At 34.4% G+C, this 21,482-nt stretch overlaps 1 protein-coding gene across 1 annotated transcript; it reads left to right on the top strand.

The window, feature by feature from the left end:
* The first annotated feature begins 7,451 nt into the window (after window positions 1-7,451).
* On the top strand, window positions 7,452-9,717 carry LOC131054952 (uncharacterized oxidoreductase At4g09670-like). Its single transcript, XM_057989556.2, has 2 exons — window positions 7,452-7,960; window positions 9,030-9,717. The coding sequence occupies exons 1-2, from the start codon at window positions 7,496-7,498 to the stop codon at window positions 9,651-9,653; spliced, it is 1,089 nt and encodes a 362-aa protein (XP_057845539.2). The 5' UTR covers window positions 7,452-7,495; the 3' UTR covers window positions 9,654-9,717.
* The last annotated feature ends 11,765 nt before the right edge of the window (window positions 9,718-21,482 follow it).

Genomic DNA, 21,482 nt, shown 5'->3' with positions numbered 1-21,482 from the left:
TTAATCTTACCTTAATGAGATATGTATGGCCACTCTGATTGATAGGTGTTAGTGTAGGTTTTTTATATTTATTTTTCCTACACATTATTAAGCATACTTAGGTTAATAAAGGACATGGTTTATTTGAGGACACGTGGCATAGTCCTACATTTACATGTGTCATTCATACCCACATTTGGGTGGTTGAATGTCACACCCTCTTTTGGACTTATTTGCCACCTCCCCATAACCATTTGTTTGTCCCTACTTGAGTTGGTTTGCCACATGTTTGGAATTTTCCAAGTAGGCACAACTCCCACCTAATTTGGTTATTTTGGAGTTATTATTCCTCTTGGAATTTGTGCCCATATTTTCCTATATAATCAGCACTCACCTCTCCCTTATGAGCTAATTCAGAGCTAACTCATATGAGTTCATATCAGCGCTATCAGTACAAGGGAGTGTTGATCCATATTGTATCATTTGGAGTGTGACAATATCATTATTCTGTTATTGCACCATATTCCAGCATTTCATCCTCTTTGTTGCTCTCGTGTAGAAGGTTGATCTTGGTTTTGCAGGTAATCCTAGGAGATTAAGTCTATCAGGGACTCTAACATGGTATCAGAGCTTCTAGATCTGCAAGCCCCTTCTCGAATTTGGGAGAAATTCAGCAGTGAGATTTTGCTGGGTGCATTTTTAGTCAAAAAGGACATCACAATCGAGTCCAGAAGGCTGAACAGATGAATTTTGATATAGAATACTCTATATCTAGGTGAAAATCAAATTTGAGGCAAAAATTAACCCCCTCTACATGTAGTACAATACAGATTTTTTAAAAAAATATATATTTATGTATTTTTCCTGCTTCAAAAATTGTTATTCAAAATTGCAGGTTTTTTCATTAAACTTTTACTTATTTTATAAAAGTTTATTTACTGTATTTTCAATAAAAAATCAAAGGCACTGCCTCATATGCTTATACGTACCTTGTACTTTCCTTATATAATAGCTGCAACTTTTTCAAAAATGCAGCCCATTAATAATCTGCCCCCCTTAGCTCCTTACATTTTTGGGAGTTTATTTTAAAAAAATTAAATAACTTTTTCTTCAAAAGGTTCCACCTTGGCTCTTGACCCATTAGTTTTTTTCTTATAAAATTCAAAGTGCTGTTGTGGATCGGCATTCCGTACCTTGGCCCTGCGTCTATTTTCCTCGGCTCTCGTGTTGTTCTGTGGCCCTTCTCAGTTAAGTGGTGGTTTTGGAAAGCAATTAATTTTGGCAATTTATGTATATTTGGCTACAACTACAATTAGTTGGAGATATTTTTTTTAATTTGGTGGAGCTGCAGTTCAACCAAATTTGGAGGTATTCTTAAGTTAGCAGCTGTTATCTAAACTTGGCGGAGGTTGATTTTTCAATTTAACCCCTCACCATTGGAGTTTTGGTTTTTGCACCTCAACTTCGAAGTGCCATATCTTGAGCATACGGTGGAGTTTTTCAGTGCAATTTGTTTTTATTTGGGGCAGAATTTCGCAGGCTCTGCAGTGGTGAAATCAGTTTTTTCTCAAGTGATCCACATTTTCCAGAAAATCAAGTTTTTCATCAGATCTGAAGGACAATCCTCATTTTTCTAACTTCAAACGGACATAACTTTCACATATGACCTCGGATCGAGGTGATTCTTTTTTTAAAAGTTAATATTTTTTCAAGAACTATCCATTGGTGCTATTTTGAGGTTTTAATTTTGACATTTTATTGTATCTTCAGTATTTGGGTCCAATTTTGGACATTGTAAAACTTTGGAAAACACTCCAGAATTGTAAACACACTAATTTATAAAGTGTCATAATCATATTTTTCTGGGGGGGATCATTGATTTAGTGAATTTGGGGGGATGATCTTGTGGTAATTTGGTTTCTCGTGTTTTGTGTTAGTATAATGGGGAAAACTCAAATTGAACTCCTAACTCCATATAATTATGAAACATGGAAAAAATCAGTATGGAATTATCTAAGGGAAAAAGGTTGCATTGGCTATGTCAAAGAATCTATTCCTGCACCTACTGATGCTAATGCTCTTCAAGCATGGGAGATCAATCGTGAGAGAGCTCTTGGTTATATTTGTTCACTAGTCTCTTTTGATTTACAATTTCATCTTGAATCATGCAAGACACCAAAGGAGGCTTGGGATACACTTGAAAATTTGTATGGTAAAACTGACAAGATTAAGGGTTATCAGATTGATAATGATCTGATGAATCTTGATCCAAAAAGTTTCAACAACATCCAAGACTATATCTCCAAGATAAAGCAACTAAGAACACAGTTAACAGATTGCAAGATTACTAAGGAGGATTTACAACTGATTCTCAATGTGTTATCCAAGCTTGGTCTAGAGTATTCTGTGTTTGTTTCTGGCTTTCATACCAACAGGGTTTCTATGGGAACTGCATATGTACAACCCACTTTTGATGCATTTTCAAATCTTCTAATCCAAGAAGAAGCGAAGCTAATTCAAATGGGAATCATCAAAACTTCCAAGTCACAAGCTTTGATTGCTAGTGAACCTAAGGTACAGAAAGAATCAGGGAATCCTGATCAGAAACAAAAGAAGAAAAAGAACAAGCCACAGAAAGAATCTGAGTCCTCTTCCTCGAAAAATGAATCTTCTAAAAAGGAGAAGCCCACTTGTGCATATTGCAAGAAATCTGGGCATGCTGAACATTAATGTTATTTAAAACAAATTGATGAGTTGAAGAATATTTTGGCAAAGAATAAAATCAATATACCTTCAAGTATGTCAAAGGATTCTTCATCTTCATCTAATTCTAAGTCAGAGAAACAAAAGGGGAAAGCACTTGTTGCAATCACAGATTCTAAGTCAGGGAGATGGATCCTTGATTCTGGAGCTTCACATCATATGGCTTCATCACAGGATATGTTCTCTTCATTTGAAACCTGTTCATCACCAAACATTCTGATGGCTAACAACACATATATGCGTGTTTGTGGGAAAGGATCTATTGACATAGATGAAGGATCATTCAATGATGTCCTTTGTGTGCCCTCATTGTCAACAAATATCCTTTCTATCTATCAGATCACACATGGTGGGGAAGGAAAAAGTGTTGAGTTCACTCCAGATTCTGTAATTATTCAGGATTTGCATAGCAAAGATATTGTTGCAGTTGGGGAGGTAGATCATCAATCTCGAGTATACACCTTCTCACATTTTTCCTCTATTGTTCCTTCAGCTGATGTACACACTCAGGCATCTAGTGTGGACACTTTTGAGGAGATTCAATATGGTCGAGTGAATCTTGGTATTCTTTCAACTGAGGTTCAAGAGACATGTGCTGATACTTCATCTCCTACATTGACTGTTGTTTCCGATGATACTAGTACTGCTACATCCATGGGTTCCATTAATTCAATGCAACAGGACATTCATTGTCTTCCAAACACAGCTACTTGGGATGATTACTTGACAGACATTAAAGGTTTGTTTTGTGAGTCCTATCTTGCAGACTTGGAGGACACTATTGAGTGCATACATCTTCTCTTTGATGAAGTCACTTCGTCTTCTTCAGATGTTGAGGGAGAACCTTCTTTCTCTCTTGTTCATTACCCACATGATCATTCTTCACAGTTTGACATGACTGTGGCCACTATTGAGCAACATTTGGAGGAGGCCCCTTTGTCTTCAGAGAAGACACCTTTGTCTCTGGATTTTATTCTACATACATCTCTACTAGGTTCTGGATTGTCATCTTCATCAGTGTGGCCTAGAACACCTGAATTGGATGTGACAACCTTCAGCATCAACATGGAGACACATGAGCAGTATTCAGATAATTCATACACTTTACACTTTCTTCCTTCATCTTCCTTTCAGGAATGGGAAGATAGTCTTCATGCACCTTTGGTTTTGTTTCTTCCTAAGGGGAGGAATGTTGTTCGATGATCATGGTCCATCTTCTACATCCAGTTTTGGGCATCAACCTTTGGTACAATTTACTACTTCAAGGAAGGCTACATTGTCTTTCTTATCCTTTCTATTTCAGAGGGGATTTCTTCCTTGCATGGGATTCTTTCTTGTGTTGGGAAATTTGTTTTCTTTTCTCTCTTGGGGAGGAGTTTTGTCCCACTGGGTTTTCTCCTTTACTCTGTTTATGAGAGATTGTTTTGTACATGGGTACCTAACATGGCCTTGTAGCCAGGACCCATATTAGCATCTTTGCATTGTTGCATATTTTCACCCACCTAAGCTATGCTTAAGGGGGGGTGTTAGTGTAGGTTTTTTATATTTATTTTTCCTACACATTATTAAGCATCCTTAGGTTAATAAAGGACATGGTTTATTTGAGGACACGTGGCATAGTCCTACATTTACATGTGTCATTCATACCCACATTTGGGTGGTTGAATGTCACACCCTCTTTTGGACTTATTTGCCACCTCCCCATAACCATTTGTTTGTCCCTACTTGAGTTGGTTTGCCACATGTTTGGAATTTTCCAAGTAGGCACAACTCCCACCTAATTTGGTTATTTTGGAGTTATTATTCCTCTTGGAATTTGTGCCCATATTTTCCTATATAATCAGCACTCACCTCTCCCTTATGAGCTAATTCAGAGCTAACTCATATGAGTTCATATCAGTGCTATCAATACAAGGGAGTGTTGATCCATATTGTATCATTTGGAGTGTGATAATATCATTATTCTATTATTGCACCATATTCCAGCATTTCATCCTCTTTGTTGCTCTCGTGTAGAAGGTTGATCTTGGTTTTGCAGGTAATCCTAGGAGATTGAGTCCATCAGGGACTCTAACAATAGGTCTTGATGTTGAAGGCCTAAAATTCACATATTCAACATCCAATGTAAATTTTAAGATTATCATTCATTGAAATTAAAAATGGACTCAGCATCATTATGTAATGGGGAGCTAAATAGCTACCATATGTAGGGTGAACACTATAACCCTAAAATTTTATTACAATAAATTGAGTAATTTAATTGTTATCTTATATTTTAAAATAATATATAATATATTGAGTTTAAACTTATTTAAATCTATTTATCTATCAATGCCAAATGTTTGATCAACATGTCATCTATGAGCACCAATTGACCCAATATGGATGGGCCTCAAGTTGCTATCTATGTGCATCTTAATCTTCCTTAGACCCATAATAACAAAGAGACCCATAATTTCAACAAAATCAATGCGAACATTGAGGCTTGGAAGCGCCACCCTCATTACCCTATGCTAAAGGCCTAATGTGATATTAAAGTGTCCAAGTAAGCAATTTCATGGATTGTAGGGTTTCGACCTCGGCACTCTCCTTCACAATGGAATGGGTCATGACATGCTCAATGTCTAGCCTAGAAAAGGGTCTCCATACTTGGTATTGGGCATGATGCACCTCCTCTCTTTCTTGTATAAAGGCACCACCTCTACCCTATAATTCTCACATATGAAAGTAATTTTGCATCTCAATGAGGACAAACTAACCAAATATTTTCAACAAAAAGTGTCTCAAGACCTCATTTTTTGCTTGGAGGTGGTCAAAAACCATCCATCACTTGTCCCAAAATTTATTCTTTATCCCTTTCTTGGAACCAATGGATAGGGAACCTCTTGGAACTACCATGTACAAGTGCATTAGTTCATGTGTCACTATACAATACAATAATTCATTTGTTTTTTAGTTTTATTATTTGTGGATAATTTGTTGGCATAAAATCATCTTGATTCTTCCATATAGTTTGAATATGTGTTAATTTGGTGAATCATAGAATCTATATGAGAGATGATAGATTCTAGTGAAGTGACAAGGGTAGAGGAATGGGAGGCTATTGCGCTAGGATCTCTCAAATTTTTAATTAATGTTTCAAGTTGTTTCAAGCCCTAGGATTTTTTCTTGCATGTTGGGAGCATACATCGAGACATTGTTGGAGGGGTTTGACATGTAGTTGTTTTGACTAGGTTTTTCATGAATTGGTGAATTAAGTTTTTCATGAGTTGGTGGGGGATTTTCAATTCCTAGCATGTAAACAAAATTAAATAAAAAAATTCTCTCACTATTTAATTAAAATTTTAAACTAAAAAACTAACAAAACTCATCACCTCGACCTTGCAATGTCATGGTGGCATTTAGACGATAGTTTGTTGAGCTTTACAACATGTGCAAGCTTCTCGTTGCTCATTGTCTACTTTTTTTTGGAATGTAAGAGGTCAAGTTCAAATGAACTCAACCTCCTTGCTATTTTATTTTTATGTTTGATATGGCACACTCACATTATAATGTAAGTAAGTTCATTATGGCTTGATCACTATCGAGCCATAATGCAAGGACATTATAATGCACTAATGTTATATCTTGTATGGGACCCAAAAATGGCTCATCTTTCAACACTTACCACCATGTTGACGAAGAAAAATTATAATTCATGTAAATAAAAATTAAATTATTTATGATTAATTTCCAATTTACTTATTAAGTAAATTTTTTCAATAAACTACTAACACTAGTATACCTATATTTTGAAAAACTTATGTAAGAACACCAAAACATATCATATTTGTTGATTTTTCACTTAAAAATTAATTATACTATTATATTGTTATTAATATAAAATTATTATTATATATAATTATATTATATTATTTTAATATACTATTATTATTATATTTTTAATATTTCTATCCAATTCTTTACACAAGTATATGATTTCAGATTAATTAATTATACATTACACAAGTATTTTGCACACAAAAGGGCTTTAGCATTATTTCAGATTTTAATAGAAATTTAGTGTATTTTTGTTAAGAAAATTTAATTTTTTAGTTATTATAATCAATAAAAATAAAATAAAATAATATTTTATAATTATTTTAAATAAAAATTAAATATAGATTATAGGATATTTTATTTTATAATTATTTTAAATAAAAATTAAATATAGATTAAAGGAGTTTGTATTCAGTGATTGATTCAATTAATTAAAGAATAAAATTGAATGATTGCAATAATATATTTGAGAAGAACTAAAAATAGATAAACTATTAATTATCATTCTATTTTTATTTTTATTTGTACTTATCCTTTTTTTTTTAAAAGCAGATTTTATGTGTAATATGCCTATCTCATAATTAAAATTATTAAAAAATAATAGTAATGAGTATACAACAAGACGTTCATGATTACTTTGAAAAGTTGTAGACTTTAAGATGAAATAAAATCTAAGATAGAAATAAAACCAAATTTTAAGGCCTTATCCAATGCGAAGTCTAATTTTAGTCTTATTTTAGTTGAGTTATTTGTGGAAACTTCCAATCCATTTCCATTTCAATTATGTTGACAGCAAACAATCATGATATTGACAAAACCCACGTGGCAACACAGCCGCCATTTTCAACGGTTAAAAATTATCCTCTGAATGTGTATTTAAGCTGCATGCATGCCCTAACACAGAAATCCACAAGGGTTTTGGTGTGCAGGAAAAATGGAAGAAAAGAAAATAGTTCGATTTGGAATTCTTGGGTGTGCAGAAATAGCAAGAAAATATGTGAGAGCAATTGGAATGACACCCAATTCCTCAGTGCATGCAGTTGCCAGCAGATCAGTTGAAAAGGCCAAGGCATTTGCCTCTGCTAACAACTTACCTGCAGAAGTAAAGACATATGGAAGCTATGAACAGCTTTTGAATGATCCCTCTGTAGATGCAGTCTACATTCCTCTGCCTACATCGTTGCATCTTGATTGGGCTCTCAAGGCTGTGCATAAGAAGAAACATATTATTCTTGAGAAACCACCTGCACTTTGTGTTGAAGATCTTGACACCATTTTGGAGGCCTGTGATAATAATGGAGTCCAGCTCATGGATGGCACCATGTGGATGCACCATCCTAGAACTCCCAAAATGAAGGCTTTTCTGCAAAATCCAGACCTCTTTGGAGACCTCAAGTTTGTACGTACTCAAATTCTTTTCATCATGTAACTTTTTGTTCTGTTGATTTTCAATTGGATTTTAATATCACTATTTTTCTAATTTTGTGTTCATATTATTGTTTACATGTTGCAGTTTTTGAATTTGATTGTGTGAAAATTTTTAACCATCAATGTTTCGAATCATACTAAGATGCAAGAGAGTAAGATAGTGATTCGTGGACATCAATGTAAAGAGAGTTGAAAGAAGAGAGGGGAGTCGAGCATGAGGACTAAGGAGAACATAAGATCAATAAAATAACAACAAAAGACCTCTTACAACTCTTGTTGTTATTTTATTGGCTTTATGTTCTCCTTGGTCTTCTCTTCTTTCATCCTTCTCCTTCTTTATATTGATGTTTTGGTCTGCAACTCACTATCTTACAACTCCTTGAACTCTTTTGCATCTTGATGGTAAATCAGAGAGTGTGATTTGAAAAGTTGATGGTTAAAAATATTTTGTCACAATCAAATCCAGAAACTCCAAACAATATTTAAATGGATTGTGGAAATCTTATATTATAGCTTTGATTGTTTAAATATATTTTCTACTTTCAATTACAGTCTGAGTGTTCTCATCCAATTTTTTAACAATGAAGAAGGAAAATTTTAAATCCTTTTCTATTTTAATGGAGTTGCTACTCCTCCACCAAAGGAAAATAAAACTAGGGCCTATGGATAACCTCATGTTCCCATGAGGCTGCTTAAGTCCATTTTCTGTTTAATTTTAAGCAGTTGAAGTGTTCCCATGCAAATTTAAAATCGTTGAGAACAGATAATTTAGAATCTTTTGCTATTTTAGTGGAGTAGCTACTATTTAGGAATTGAAAATAAGCTGTGAGAAATGAGGGGCTGGAAATAAGCTAAGAAGCCGTATGAAAACATGCCCTAAGAGTCAAGTTTTCTGAGTTAAATTGTGTAGAATTTTTGTTTTGGTAGAAATTGATTTTCCTATAGAAAACTAAATAATGATGTTGATACAGATTGCTCTTATATTTGCCGTTTTAGAATTGTTTTAAGTAGAGGGAGTGGATTTCTATGGTTACTTGCAGGTCCACAGTGCATTCTCATTTGAAGGTTCTGATAAGTTCTTTGAAGAGGACATCCGTGTTAAGCCCGATTTGGATGCACATGGTGCATTGGGTGATGTTGGATGGTATTGCATTAGGGCAATTTTATGGGCTAATGATTATGAAATGCCTGAAAGTGTGATTGCACATCCCAGGCCTGTTTTGAATGAAGGAGGAGTGATCACATCCTGTGGGGCTACTCTCTCTTGGCAAGATGGAAGGGTGGCAACTTTTCATTGTTCATTTCACTCTGCTCGGACTATGGACTTAAGTGTCCATGGGTCTAAAGGAATTCTGCAGCTTCATGATTTTGCAGTTCCCTATGAGGAGAAGTCTGCATCATTTTTCTCTTCCACAAACACCAAGTCTGGGGAAATGGACACTTTTTGGGGCCCCAGGCCCAATGAGCACACAGTTACAGTAGAATTTCCTCAGGAAACTTTTATGGTCGAAGAATTTGCAAGGCTGGTTAAGAAAATTCGAGATTCTGGTGGAAAGCCCGATTCTCAATGGCCCTCCATCTGCAGGAAAACACAGATAGTGCTGGATGCTATAAAAACATCTATTCAGGGAGGCTTGATTTCTGTTAAATTGTCAAGTATATGATGAACTTTTACACTACTAGGTCTCTTCTTGTAATAAAAACAGAAACCATGTTCTGAATTTTCTGTTTAGTAATAAGAGCATTTCTTCATTATCTATAAGAACCATGTTTTGAAATTTCTGTTTAGTAATATGAGTATTTCAAAATATGTGCATTGTTGTTTAGATAAAGCTAATATTGCAAAATGTGAGCATTGTTGTATATGGACAAGATTGAGTGAGATTCTCTCTTTTATAAGTTCAAATGCAAGTTCATGGGCTATACATACAAGGCATATGGTGTGCTTTTGTTTAGTATGTATAGATTAGATTTGGAATGAGTGTAATTCAAGTGGGTCATGAATGGTGTACAAAAATTTTAAAACTCTTTGAGATGTATTGATTTCTAGGAGCACTACAATCAATAGAGATAGAGTCATTATTTGACTACATACCAAATCTAATTCAATTAGGTATTATACATGCATAATTTGATAAAAATGTATATTTTCTTATTTTTAAGTTTTATTGTATTGTTGACTGAATTCGTCTAATTAAATGTACAAATTAATGTAGAGAATGTATATACATTTCATGTAGATGAAAAAATGAAGGAAAACATTATTATTTGTATCATTGTGTTGAGAAAAAATAGAAAGTAGAGACACCTACAATACATACATGGAGAAAATATTGTGTAAGGACCTCCATAGTCTCAAATTAACATAATTCAAAAATTACACATCAACAAGTATATATTAATGCCATGTGTACAAATATACAAAATTAGAACTATAAAATTACATAAAGTTAGACTACACAAGCCAAGAACACGGTTAAACATAATGTTTGTGTTGGGCACATCATGGTGGAGAACATTCTCTCTCTTCTTTTTCTAAAACTCCCACTCTCCAATTTTAACCATGCATGTAACGATATGCATTTTACAATGGCAGAAAGGGGTGGACTGATCATGTTAATGTTAACTTTTATCTCTTAGCTTAAATTTGACAACCATTCACATGTCGAAATATTAATATTAATTATAAACTTAAGATTTTAAATACAATATAATTTAAATATAAAATATAATGTAAATACAATATAATTTAAATATTTTTAATTTAAAATAAAATAAAATAATTTTAAATTAAATACAAACATATGGAAGGTCCATGAGTTTGACAACAAAACAATACTTGAAACAACAAAGAGTAGAGAATATCTATATTTTTTGCTGGATTGACTATATGGTTGGGCTAAATAAAAGCACTTGAGCTATAATGATATGATTATTTAATTTTTAAATGATCTCAAATTTTACTTATCTCTAGTACAAAGTACTCAAATGATTCTTTCCTACGTGGTGTAATTATCTTTAATACAAAATTTTGAATATAAAACTCATTTGCCACCTCAATGAACTTGCATCTTAGAAAGTCCCAAGGTTGATTTATTTTTTTGAAAAGGATAAACTAAGAATGTAAATTGATTTTTTGTTTCCTATATTTGCCAGTAAGGTTTTGAGATAGCTAATTTAGCATAAGAGGGTTTTAGATTTAAATTTAGGTTTAATCAGTTCAATAAAAAAGGTGAAACGATTTAATAATTAAAAAAAAAAATATCACTGCAAGTTGGCATAAAACATAGAGGTGAAGGAGTGTTCATTTTTCTCCTCTTTGTATTCCTTCCACTTGGGTGTGCATGTAGATCAATGTGAGCAAGCATTCCAAACATGAAATAAAGAAAAAAAAATTCTACTTCACCAAGAAGACCATATTTCGTTAAAGTGGGGGCTAAATGTAGCATCATAAATTGTACACCTTTATATTACTATATCCAATTTCACACTCTCTAAGCACCTATTTTAGTATTTCCCTTTCCTCTATTCATTATAAGACTTTTAATATAATTAATTAATATTTAAATTAATATATGGGTCTTATTCCACTTTATTACATCATCACACTCTTATTTAGGCCCTTAATTCTAGATGTGTCCTTTATCATTTTATCCTAATTTATCCTTTATCCTACCCCAATTTCAACTTCCAAGACACATTCCACATATCTATACATTATGGATTGAGCCACCAAGTTGGAATTGGCATTAGAACCTTGTTATCTCACAGTCCTTGAAAGTCAGAAAAAATTTGGACGACCTACCACCATGGTCTTGCACTTTTTTCCTCAAATTTTGGAAGGATAATAAGATAGTCTTACCCTATCCAAATCTATCTCCATGCAAAAATACATCAAATCTAAGTCAGCCTAAAGGTAATTGTAATTATGAAATCCCTATATAAGGCATCCCTCTTATTTCATTTTCATGATCTTATCTCGTGGTAACATTATCATCTAATTCAAGAGTGATTCTTCTTCCTCAAGAGTGGATATGATTCAAGGAGCAAAAATCTACTTCAAGGCATCTTCATATTATGTTTCAATTATGATTTCATGATGGATTTTATGCATGATTTATCATGTTATTGCGTCAACACATGGAGGATTTATCCTAAGGGCATTGAATCACCTATTAATTGAATGTATAATCATCTACATTCAAGCATTTCAACTTTAGATCTAGCCTTGCCCTCAAAAGGCAAGTTTTTGAATTCAATCCAAGTTTAATTTCTATTTCAATTGAGGTTAATGCCAAACCCAGGGTTTGACCCAAGATAAACCCCTATCCACAACATGATTTCCTTTCTTTTGGTATTGAGGTGACAGATTCAACAGCTGCAAAAGACTAAATGTATAGAAGAGACAAAGACAATCTGAACTGACTTTTATAGAAGTTTTGGAGACCTCTCAGGACCAAGGCATTGTAGAGGGACTAGGGTGCTCATGGAGGACCATGGAAAAATTTCACCCTAGTCTCGAGAATTTTTCCTAATCTTTCGGCAGTGGATCTTGTGCATCTTCTTGATCTAGAAAACATCTCTCTTGCTCATCTAGAAGTTACTAGATCAGGGTGCCCTACCATCTTGGTCTTGACAATTCAACCAAATTTTCAACAACATGTTCTAATTCACTTTCCTTGCTCAAATCTTTGTCAATGGCTCTATGTGAAGTCTATATCATCATGTTATCAATATTTTGGTTCAATTACTCATTATAGACTTGACATTCAATTTACATATCTTCAATTACATTTTCAAATCAAACGAAAGGGGACTAGAACTCCAATCAGCATTCAACCATCTTCCTAATAGAATTGATATTAGATCTATTGGTTTCATCCTCTTTTTTAAGTAATTATATGTGAGATAGGTCATTTTCCTAGTTTGCATAGCTAAGCTTGTGAAACCCTACATCCATCTAATACATTTTGGTGAACCTAACTCTTCTTACACTTACATATATTCTAATTTCAAATCTGATTTTGCATCATTTCATTGCATATATTAAGAGAACATTGCTTTGGTTGCATCTTTTATGGCTTATAAGTATCATGTTCACGAGGGCTTCACTGGCTAAATAATATTATATCATGTGCGTTCATATTGGGGGGTTTAATATCCCAAAATTGCCTATCTAGTGAAAATATGGTGGTTTTTAATTCAGGCTAATGAAAAAATACATCTAGTGAAAATAGGGGGTTTTTAATTCATGTTGTGCATTGGGAGGGGATGACAAAAAAGGAGTGTAGGGAAAAAAATTTTGAAAATAGGGCGATTCTTTACTATTTCATGAACGCATGTGATATAACCTAGGTTCACTGAGTGAAGCCCTCATAATATTCTTCAATCATAATTTCACATGGAGTTGTTATCTTCTTTCATTAGTTCAATTTCAAGTTTTATCCAAGATGATGTTCCCTTTTATGCATATGATGATAATTTATCTATTCCTTTCATTCATAGCTATGGTTTACCCTCTCCCATGAGAAAACTTTAGTTTAAGTAGAGGTTATTAACACTTATTTCTCTCTCCTAAGGATAAAGTTTTGATGAATGATGTTGATCTTTCTCCTAAAATGCTCCTCTCCCATAAAGATACCTTGGAGCAAGAAGATGAAATTATTAACACCTTCCTTGATGCTTTCTCTCCTAAAGAGGAATCCTTGGAGAACAAAGATATTAATAAAGTCAATACCATTTTTTATGTTTCTACTTTTGAGACGCCTAAACCCAAGAAACCTCCCAATATCCTAAAAGTTGCAAAATACATATGTGAAAGAGGTGATATGAACAAAAATATGGTTTTGAAATACATCACACATCCAATGCTTGCATTAAAAAGAAATATCCCAATGTTCTTCTCACTTCCCTTCCTTTCCCCCCCCCCCCCCACCCCCTAAGAAATACATTAATAAGGATCTTGTTGAGAAACTTCATGATATCTTAGCTAAGATTTCCCTTTGGGACTTGATTCAAATTTCACCTCCATGCCATAAGTTGATTCAAGAAGCCTTACAAAAGGTGGTTCCACATCGTTCTTCTAAACCAAATGATGTTAAATTATCAAAAGATGGATTTCCTTCTATAGAGGCTAAAATAAGAGATGGTTTCCTTATGATTACTCCTTGCATTTACGAACAAAATATAAGAGGTACTTTAATTGATAATGGGTCGACACTTAAAATTTGTTGTGTTGACTTATTAGATAAGATAAATTGGGATTATTCTTTTATTCAACCCAATCCTCTTTTTGTTCATTTCCTTGATAATGTTCCTAGACAGTCACTTGGTATAGTCATATTACCTATCAAAATAGGGCCCACAACTTTACCTACTCCTATTCATGTCATGCCCAAACATCTTAATTATAACCTTCTTCTGGGTAGACCATGGCTTCATCCTATGAAAGTATCCCCCTCCACTCTTCATCATATAATAAAATTTATATAAAACAATGAACTTGACACAATCAAGGTTGATCCTAATTCTTATGATTTTGTTCATGATGAAGTAAGATGCACTTCTCCCTTTAATACTATGATTCCTTCAATAACACAATCTCATGTCAACGATGCTTCCTTAGCAAGGAATTGGGGTACATTAGACTTTGCACCTTCCTTAAATGGGTGTATGATCCCTCAATCCAAGAATGAAGACTTGAAGGAGACTTGTGTGTCATTGATTCAAGCTTCTTCTAAATCGATTCCCACCTCTCCTTCCAACACATGTATTGATGATGATGGGGGCTCTTTAGAATTTGGCACTAAGAATGAACCCTCTCCTCCAGACATTTCAACACATATATTTAATTTTACACATGGATACAATGGACATGGTTAAGATATGTACTATAAATTTTTTATGGTCATGAGAAAACTACATCACGTTTTTCCAAAGTTAGGTCTAGACTCTAGGTTTCCAAAGTCCTACTTTGTTGGCATCCCCTACCCCATTCTCTAATACATCTAGATGTATTCTTACAAATTCTCATCACAACAAGAGATTATTTTGTACGAGATTCTTAAAGTCAACTTGATTACTCTCCCTTTAAAAAATCAAAGAAAGAACCATAAGAAAAATCAACAAAATCATACATTTTGCAAATATCATAAAATCCATGGCCATTCCACTAATGAGTGTCATGATTTAGTAGATAAATTTCAACAACTTATTGTAACGGGTACCATTCAAATACTACATGACAATAAGTTGGACTCTCATCTTATTCCTTCCACATAATATTTAAGTTCCTATAATGTTTCTCCTCACTATGTGGCAATGTTAGCTTACTTATTGGGGGCTCATTGTCATTCATGGTGATACATATTCAGGTGCAATCATACTTAGGTAGCAACATAGTAGAATTGTTATTCTTGTCTCCACACTTGGGGGCCAAGAATAGCCTTTCAATGATTCTTTCTTTCTAAAGATTCATTTTTCCTTTGTTGAGTTTCATCTTTTCATAACAATGTCATTTCTTGCATATAATTATCCTTCATGTGAGTGTGTTCTTCCTTGAAATGGTTTGTCTTTTATGAATAATCTCTCCTTAGTGAATGTGTGCAATCCTTCACGAAGAATCCATTTTTTTTCTAAAAAATTGGATAAGGTGTGCATTTAGATTAGTCCCCTTCTCCTTTCCAAGATGTCACCTTTATTAAGGATCTCCTCTACTCTTGGACGTAGGTATCTTTATGAAAATAACTCTTCCTCCTTTGTCAATCACGTGTCCCTCAAAAGGATTCCTTTACATTTGTTACAATATATATCTCTTTTATAATTATCTATTCATTGCTTAGAGAAATTTAGCCCATTCAGGCATCTTTTTTCCTATCTTGCAATGCATACATTGTTGCTTAGTGGATATCTCCTTGGCATTGAAGGTGGGTATCCTTATTTCTATCTACCTTAATATATCAACATAGGGCTATGTTGACATCTTAAGGAGGGGCATATATGTGGCCTCCTAGTTGCATTCAACTATCTTATCTAGCATTTATGGGATTATGAAATCATCATGCTTCATCCTCATTTTATGTATCATTTATCTTAGACAAGTTGTTGCATTCCTGATTTACTAGATATTTTATTTTATCATGCATCTTATCTAGGTTGTTGCATGTTCAAAACTGGATCCAAAGTCTTAGATGGGGTGCGTCATTCCTAAAATTAGACAATGACATGTATAGCATGATGAGTTGACTAGCATAACACAGCTTGCTAGACCTTTCAAATCTTCCTTTTCCAAATTCTTTAAGGTAGGTTAACTAGCATAACACAGCTTGCTAGACCTTTCAACTCCTGAACTTTGGCTTTGGACTGATCAAGATCATCAAGTGCAACAACAAGATGATGTTGAAGACCACTGGAATCCATTGCACCACCTTCCTAGATAGTCCTCAAGTTGTTAGACTTCTTTTGAGGAACTAGGCTCTGATACCAATTGTTGGAATCAAAGAACACTGAGGGGGGGGGGGTTGAATCAGTGTTTTGTAGATTTTAACTTTGTTAAATTGCTCTTCAAACATTTAATGCATTGAACCAAAAGAAAGATGAAAGAACATAGAACAATCAGCCACAACACCATAACACAAAGATTTTATATGTGGAAAACCTGGTCAAGGGAAAAACCGGGGTGCGGATAAGACCCACAAGATGAGTATACTCAAATAAAAAGTTTTGCAATGGATTGCACATACATTCAAGCACACTATCTATAGCTCAATGCTCAAACAAAAAAGGGATACAATCTTAGGACTACTCACTACCTTACAAATCAATTACAATAGGTGAAGTACATGAGCTAAATATTAGAATGATCTACAAATTCCTGATTATAGTTCCAGTTAAAATACATTACACAAATTTCTCATAGTTTGCCTTATACTGCTCTGTTCCACTATTCTGCTTTGATCCGGAGCATAAATCTCTACTTTGTGCACGTGCAATTGTGCATAATTGATCACCAACACTTTTCACATTCACTACTCACACTAAAATGATCAAATACGTCGCTTATATATATCTACAACAAGATATTAGATCAACTCCATGTCGGCTTCAAGAACACTTAACATATTATGAAATGTGTACATATTGTCAGCTAAATCCAAAAACAAAATACCAATGCGGACCAAAACAAATGTCCACATGCTACCAAAATCATCAGAATAAACACCTAGACCACAAAAATAATCACCAAAATCGATCCACATAATCCGCATAAGGATTATCTACAAAAGTCAGTTGCCCTACATTGATAAACTGAAATCGATACACCGAAACTTCTAACTTGAGCATGAATCATCACTAGAGGCTAAAACTATAGAATAAGGTTTTCTAGACATCCATCAACCTACAACCAGATCTGCAACACAAGATGATAACCAGAAAGGATGTAACAACCAAAATTTTTAATTTTATCAAATGCTTTGTTCTAGCTTGTCGGACTTGAACCAATATTCAATTTGACTTCTAGTAGGATCACATACAACAATGTGGATGGGTGCACTGATTTGGGTTGCCAATAATGACAACACTAGATAACCTATACAGTGTCTCTTGCCAATAATATTCCCCTTTGGCATTGATGGCAACACGTAGTGAAAAATGACTGTCGGACCAAATATGAACACACACTGCAAAACTCAAAATTCCAAAACTCTTAAAGCTCCCTCAGAGATGAATATAGCATTTTTCACTGCCCTACACTCCCCCTTTGACATCAATGGCAAAGGAAGGGATCTGCATGACAAAACTCATACAAAATTCCTATGAAGGTTGCATATATACAAACAAACTCTCCTAACTTACATATATTTAAATACATCTAAAAAAATGTTCTTCAATAAGATTAGATCACTATCCCAACCTTTCTTGAGACTCTCAAAAATTGAAATTTTCCCATTGAAAATAAATTTTTGCCTTTCCACTATCTAAAGGTCTAAAGTTTCATTGGTTACAATGGCATCTTGGGCTTCCTTCAAAGCACTGAATAAATTTTCCAATTTGGGACCAATTAGGCTCCAAAGTTCACTGACTTTATCAACAATCCTATCTTTTTCATGCATCAAATCCTTGATCTTGTCAAGCAAGGAAATGACTTGACCATCTTGATCAAAGGATCAAAGGATTGGGATATGTTTGCCAATAGATTCTCATTCTCTTTTATTTTCTTCTCAATATCCTTAGTAAACTTAGAAAATAATAGACATGACTTGTAGACACTACCTCCTTCTGATAAAGCATTTTGAATACTCTTCATGCAGGTGTCTAACAAGATTCTATCATTTGCAATCATATTCTTCAATGAGATGAACCTCTTGGCATCAAATTCATTTCGGACCTTAACCTTAGTTGACTTCTCAAGTGATTCAAAATGAGTACTTACTGAATTTATTAGGCATTTTAGCTGATTGGAGGGAGTATTTGATGTGTCCTTGACATATAAAAGAATGATCTTCTCCAAGACATCGAATGCAAGAGTAAGTAGCTCACTGTCCTCAATATGAGACTTCAACATCTCCTCCCTTTCTTTGGCCTAAGCAAATGATGCTAGCAATAATTTTTGGATGGGAGAAAGAGTGGCTAGATTGATAGGTCCTTGGATTAACTCAAGATCATCTAGCTCTTGCCTGTCTTTTTCCAAAAATACCTTCATTGCCTCTGTAGTGTCTCTTTCTTATGTGACTGGCTCATTTTTAACTTTTGCCACCTTCACTTCTTCTTCACTAGATGGGACTTCATTCTTCATAGAGGTCTTAGCTTACTTTACTAGAGGATTTTGTGTATCCTCAATTGTATATGCTTTGACTGATTCCTCACCACTTTAATTCACCTCTCCCTCATCTGGAACAAAAGGAACATTCACCTCAACTTGTTCACCTTTAGATTGCATTCCATAAGTTTTTAGAATAGATGACTCACCACCAAGAGTAGCCACTTTTGAAATAACATCAATTGGTTCCTTAGTAGGATTGATTTCAAAATGTTCTTTGTTTCTCTAATTACTTTCTCAGTCTCCCCAATAATTAACTTATTTACTCTGGTCTTGCTTCTAAACTCACTCTTGGTTTCTTTGAGAATTCTATTCACCTCTTCTACCAAAATCATAGGACAAATATTTTCCAAGGTATTCTCTCTAAGTCTGCTATCTTATTCCTTAGCACTAAATCTTGTCATTTCTAATACATCATATAGGATTTTAGGAATCTCGGACATAATCTCAACAAGAGCCCTATTGAATATATTCAAGTACTTAATAGTGTCTTCTTCTAGAGTTCTTTGACAGCCTTCATCAACTTCATCATAACATTCAAAGAGTGGCTTGAGATTACCTTGAACAGTGAGAGGCTTTTCAACATCTTCAACAAACATACCAGATGGATCTAGCTTCATCTTCTTGTTGGCTTTCTCCTCACCTGAGGGCTTGTCCTTAGACACTTTTGAAGCTTTACTACCCTTTGTCTTTATTTCCTTTACTGCTTCATCAAACTCAGTCTCTTCATCATCTTCCATAGCAACATACACTATTGTGCCTTTATCCTTCTTACTCTTCCCTTCTCTATCAGATGGCTTGACTTGGGGTTTTGTTGTGTTGGCTATCTTTTGAGAACTGGAGGAGGGTACAAAGCTCCTAGTTGGTCTAGATCTAGTGAAGGAAGTTATCAGACTAATTGACTCAACCTTTACTAACTTTCCTTCTTCATCTTGCTTTGTCCTCTTCCTAGCTTCCTTAACTACTTTGGCAATAATGCTAATGCTCTCTGGATAGTGCTCCACCTCCTTTCTCACCTTTTGGATCATCTCAAGCTTCTTGAACTACCTATGCAATTGCAAATCCTTCACAATGAAGGTGCAAAACCTATCTTCTAAAGCATCAACAGGTTTACTCAACAAATATTGAGCATACACCTCCAATATCTACTCATCAACTTCATACCCCATGGGCATGATCCATTATTTCCTAGGTTCTACCACTTCCATTAAGCATTGATCAATGTCTCCTATGAAGCATATGGTGTCCTTGTACTTCACTACAAATTTAGGGATTTTTTCCCTGGCTTGCATCATGCTCTGGAAGTTCTTGAAGTACCCCCAAATTGTAGTTCCCTATGACTAGCTATCTCCAATGCTATATAGAAGATCTCTAATTTGGACTACCACCGATCTGTCACTAGCCCATTGTATATTATCAATACCCGAAATCTCATTTATGAAATAGAAGAATAAGCATAACACAAGAGTTCCATACTTGAATGTATTCTTCTTATCCTTTTTTATGTCATTCAGATTCTCCATAAGTTGGCTCTACAGTAGCTCACATAAATCATACTCCTTGTTCTCCTTAATCATCTAATATGTAGCATAGATAGTTGTACCGGATACTGAGTTTTCTCGACTAGAGTGATAAACCTTGTATCTAACAATCATAGAAGAAAACTTCACATCTAGCTCAACAATATCATTGATCATCATGGCCCTTTTGTCAAACTGGGTACCGGTTGCATTAGTAACCATCTGATACTTTACATACCAAAGCGCAGGCAAATTGTCGGATGAGCTTAAACTAGTTACAAGTCAGATTACATCCTTAGTGATCTTGAACGGTTGGTTTAACAACATGAATTCATCATGAATTTGGCTTAACACATATCGGACCCATTCATTCTCATCAAACATGAAAAACTAGACAAACTTTTCAAAGTTATTTTCCTTTTAAGCATTGAATTGAGGTTTGACCTTGAAATACTCTCCTAATATGTGATTGGTGTATAGATTCAACAACTGGGAACCTCCTAATTCTTCAATATTCACATGAATGTATGTACTGATATGCTCGACATAAAGAACATTGTATGGAATGGATGAAAATGCACCTAGAGGATCATCTTCTACTGATTTGAAAGGGTACTTTATGTATTTGGGTTGAGATCTCTCAGTTATATCGACCACCAAAGGTGTATCCATTGCAGAGATATCAAATTTATAAACTTCATGGAGAAATACCTTACTTTGTTAGATTAGGGTTTTCATGTCGAATCGTCTTCTCACTTTGATCACTCGAAAATCTTCTCATAGAGCTCACTTCTACTCTCTCTTGGATAATGCAAAGTGACAAAAGAAAGGTAAATACTGCCTTTTATCATTTTAACTTTCAAATTTTTGATGTAATAAATGCACTTGCCCTAACCCTTTTGGATACCCTGTTTTCACAAACATTCTCCTACAGATATCCAATTTCATTCAAATACTTCTGGAAATCCTTCCAAATGATCAGCAATACATCAATGCAACTATTAACAATTTGCCGCATTCTGGCACCAACTACTAGCAGGGGAGGAAAAGATTTTCTTGAAAACTCCCCCTAGACTAGAGGCCTAAAACTAATTCCCGAATGAATTTCCAACACCAAATTCAAGTGCGGATCCATTTCCTATGTTGTCATCATT

The sequence above is a fragment of the Cryptomeria japonica genome, chromosome 10, assembly GCF_030272615.1.
Source record: "Cryptomeria japonica chromosome 10, Sugi_1.0, whole genome shotgun sequence".
NCBI lineage: Eukaryota > Viridiplantae > Streptophyta > Pinopsida > Cupressales > Cupressaceae > Cryptomeria > Cryptomeria japonica.
This window is presented reverse-complemented; position numbering and strand designations above follow the sequence as displayed.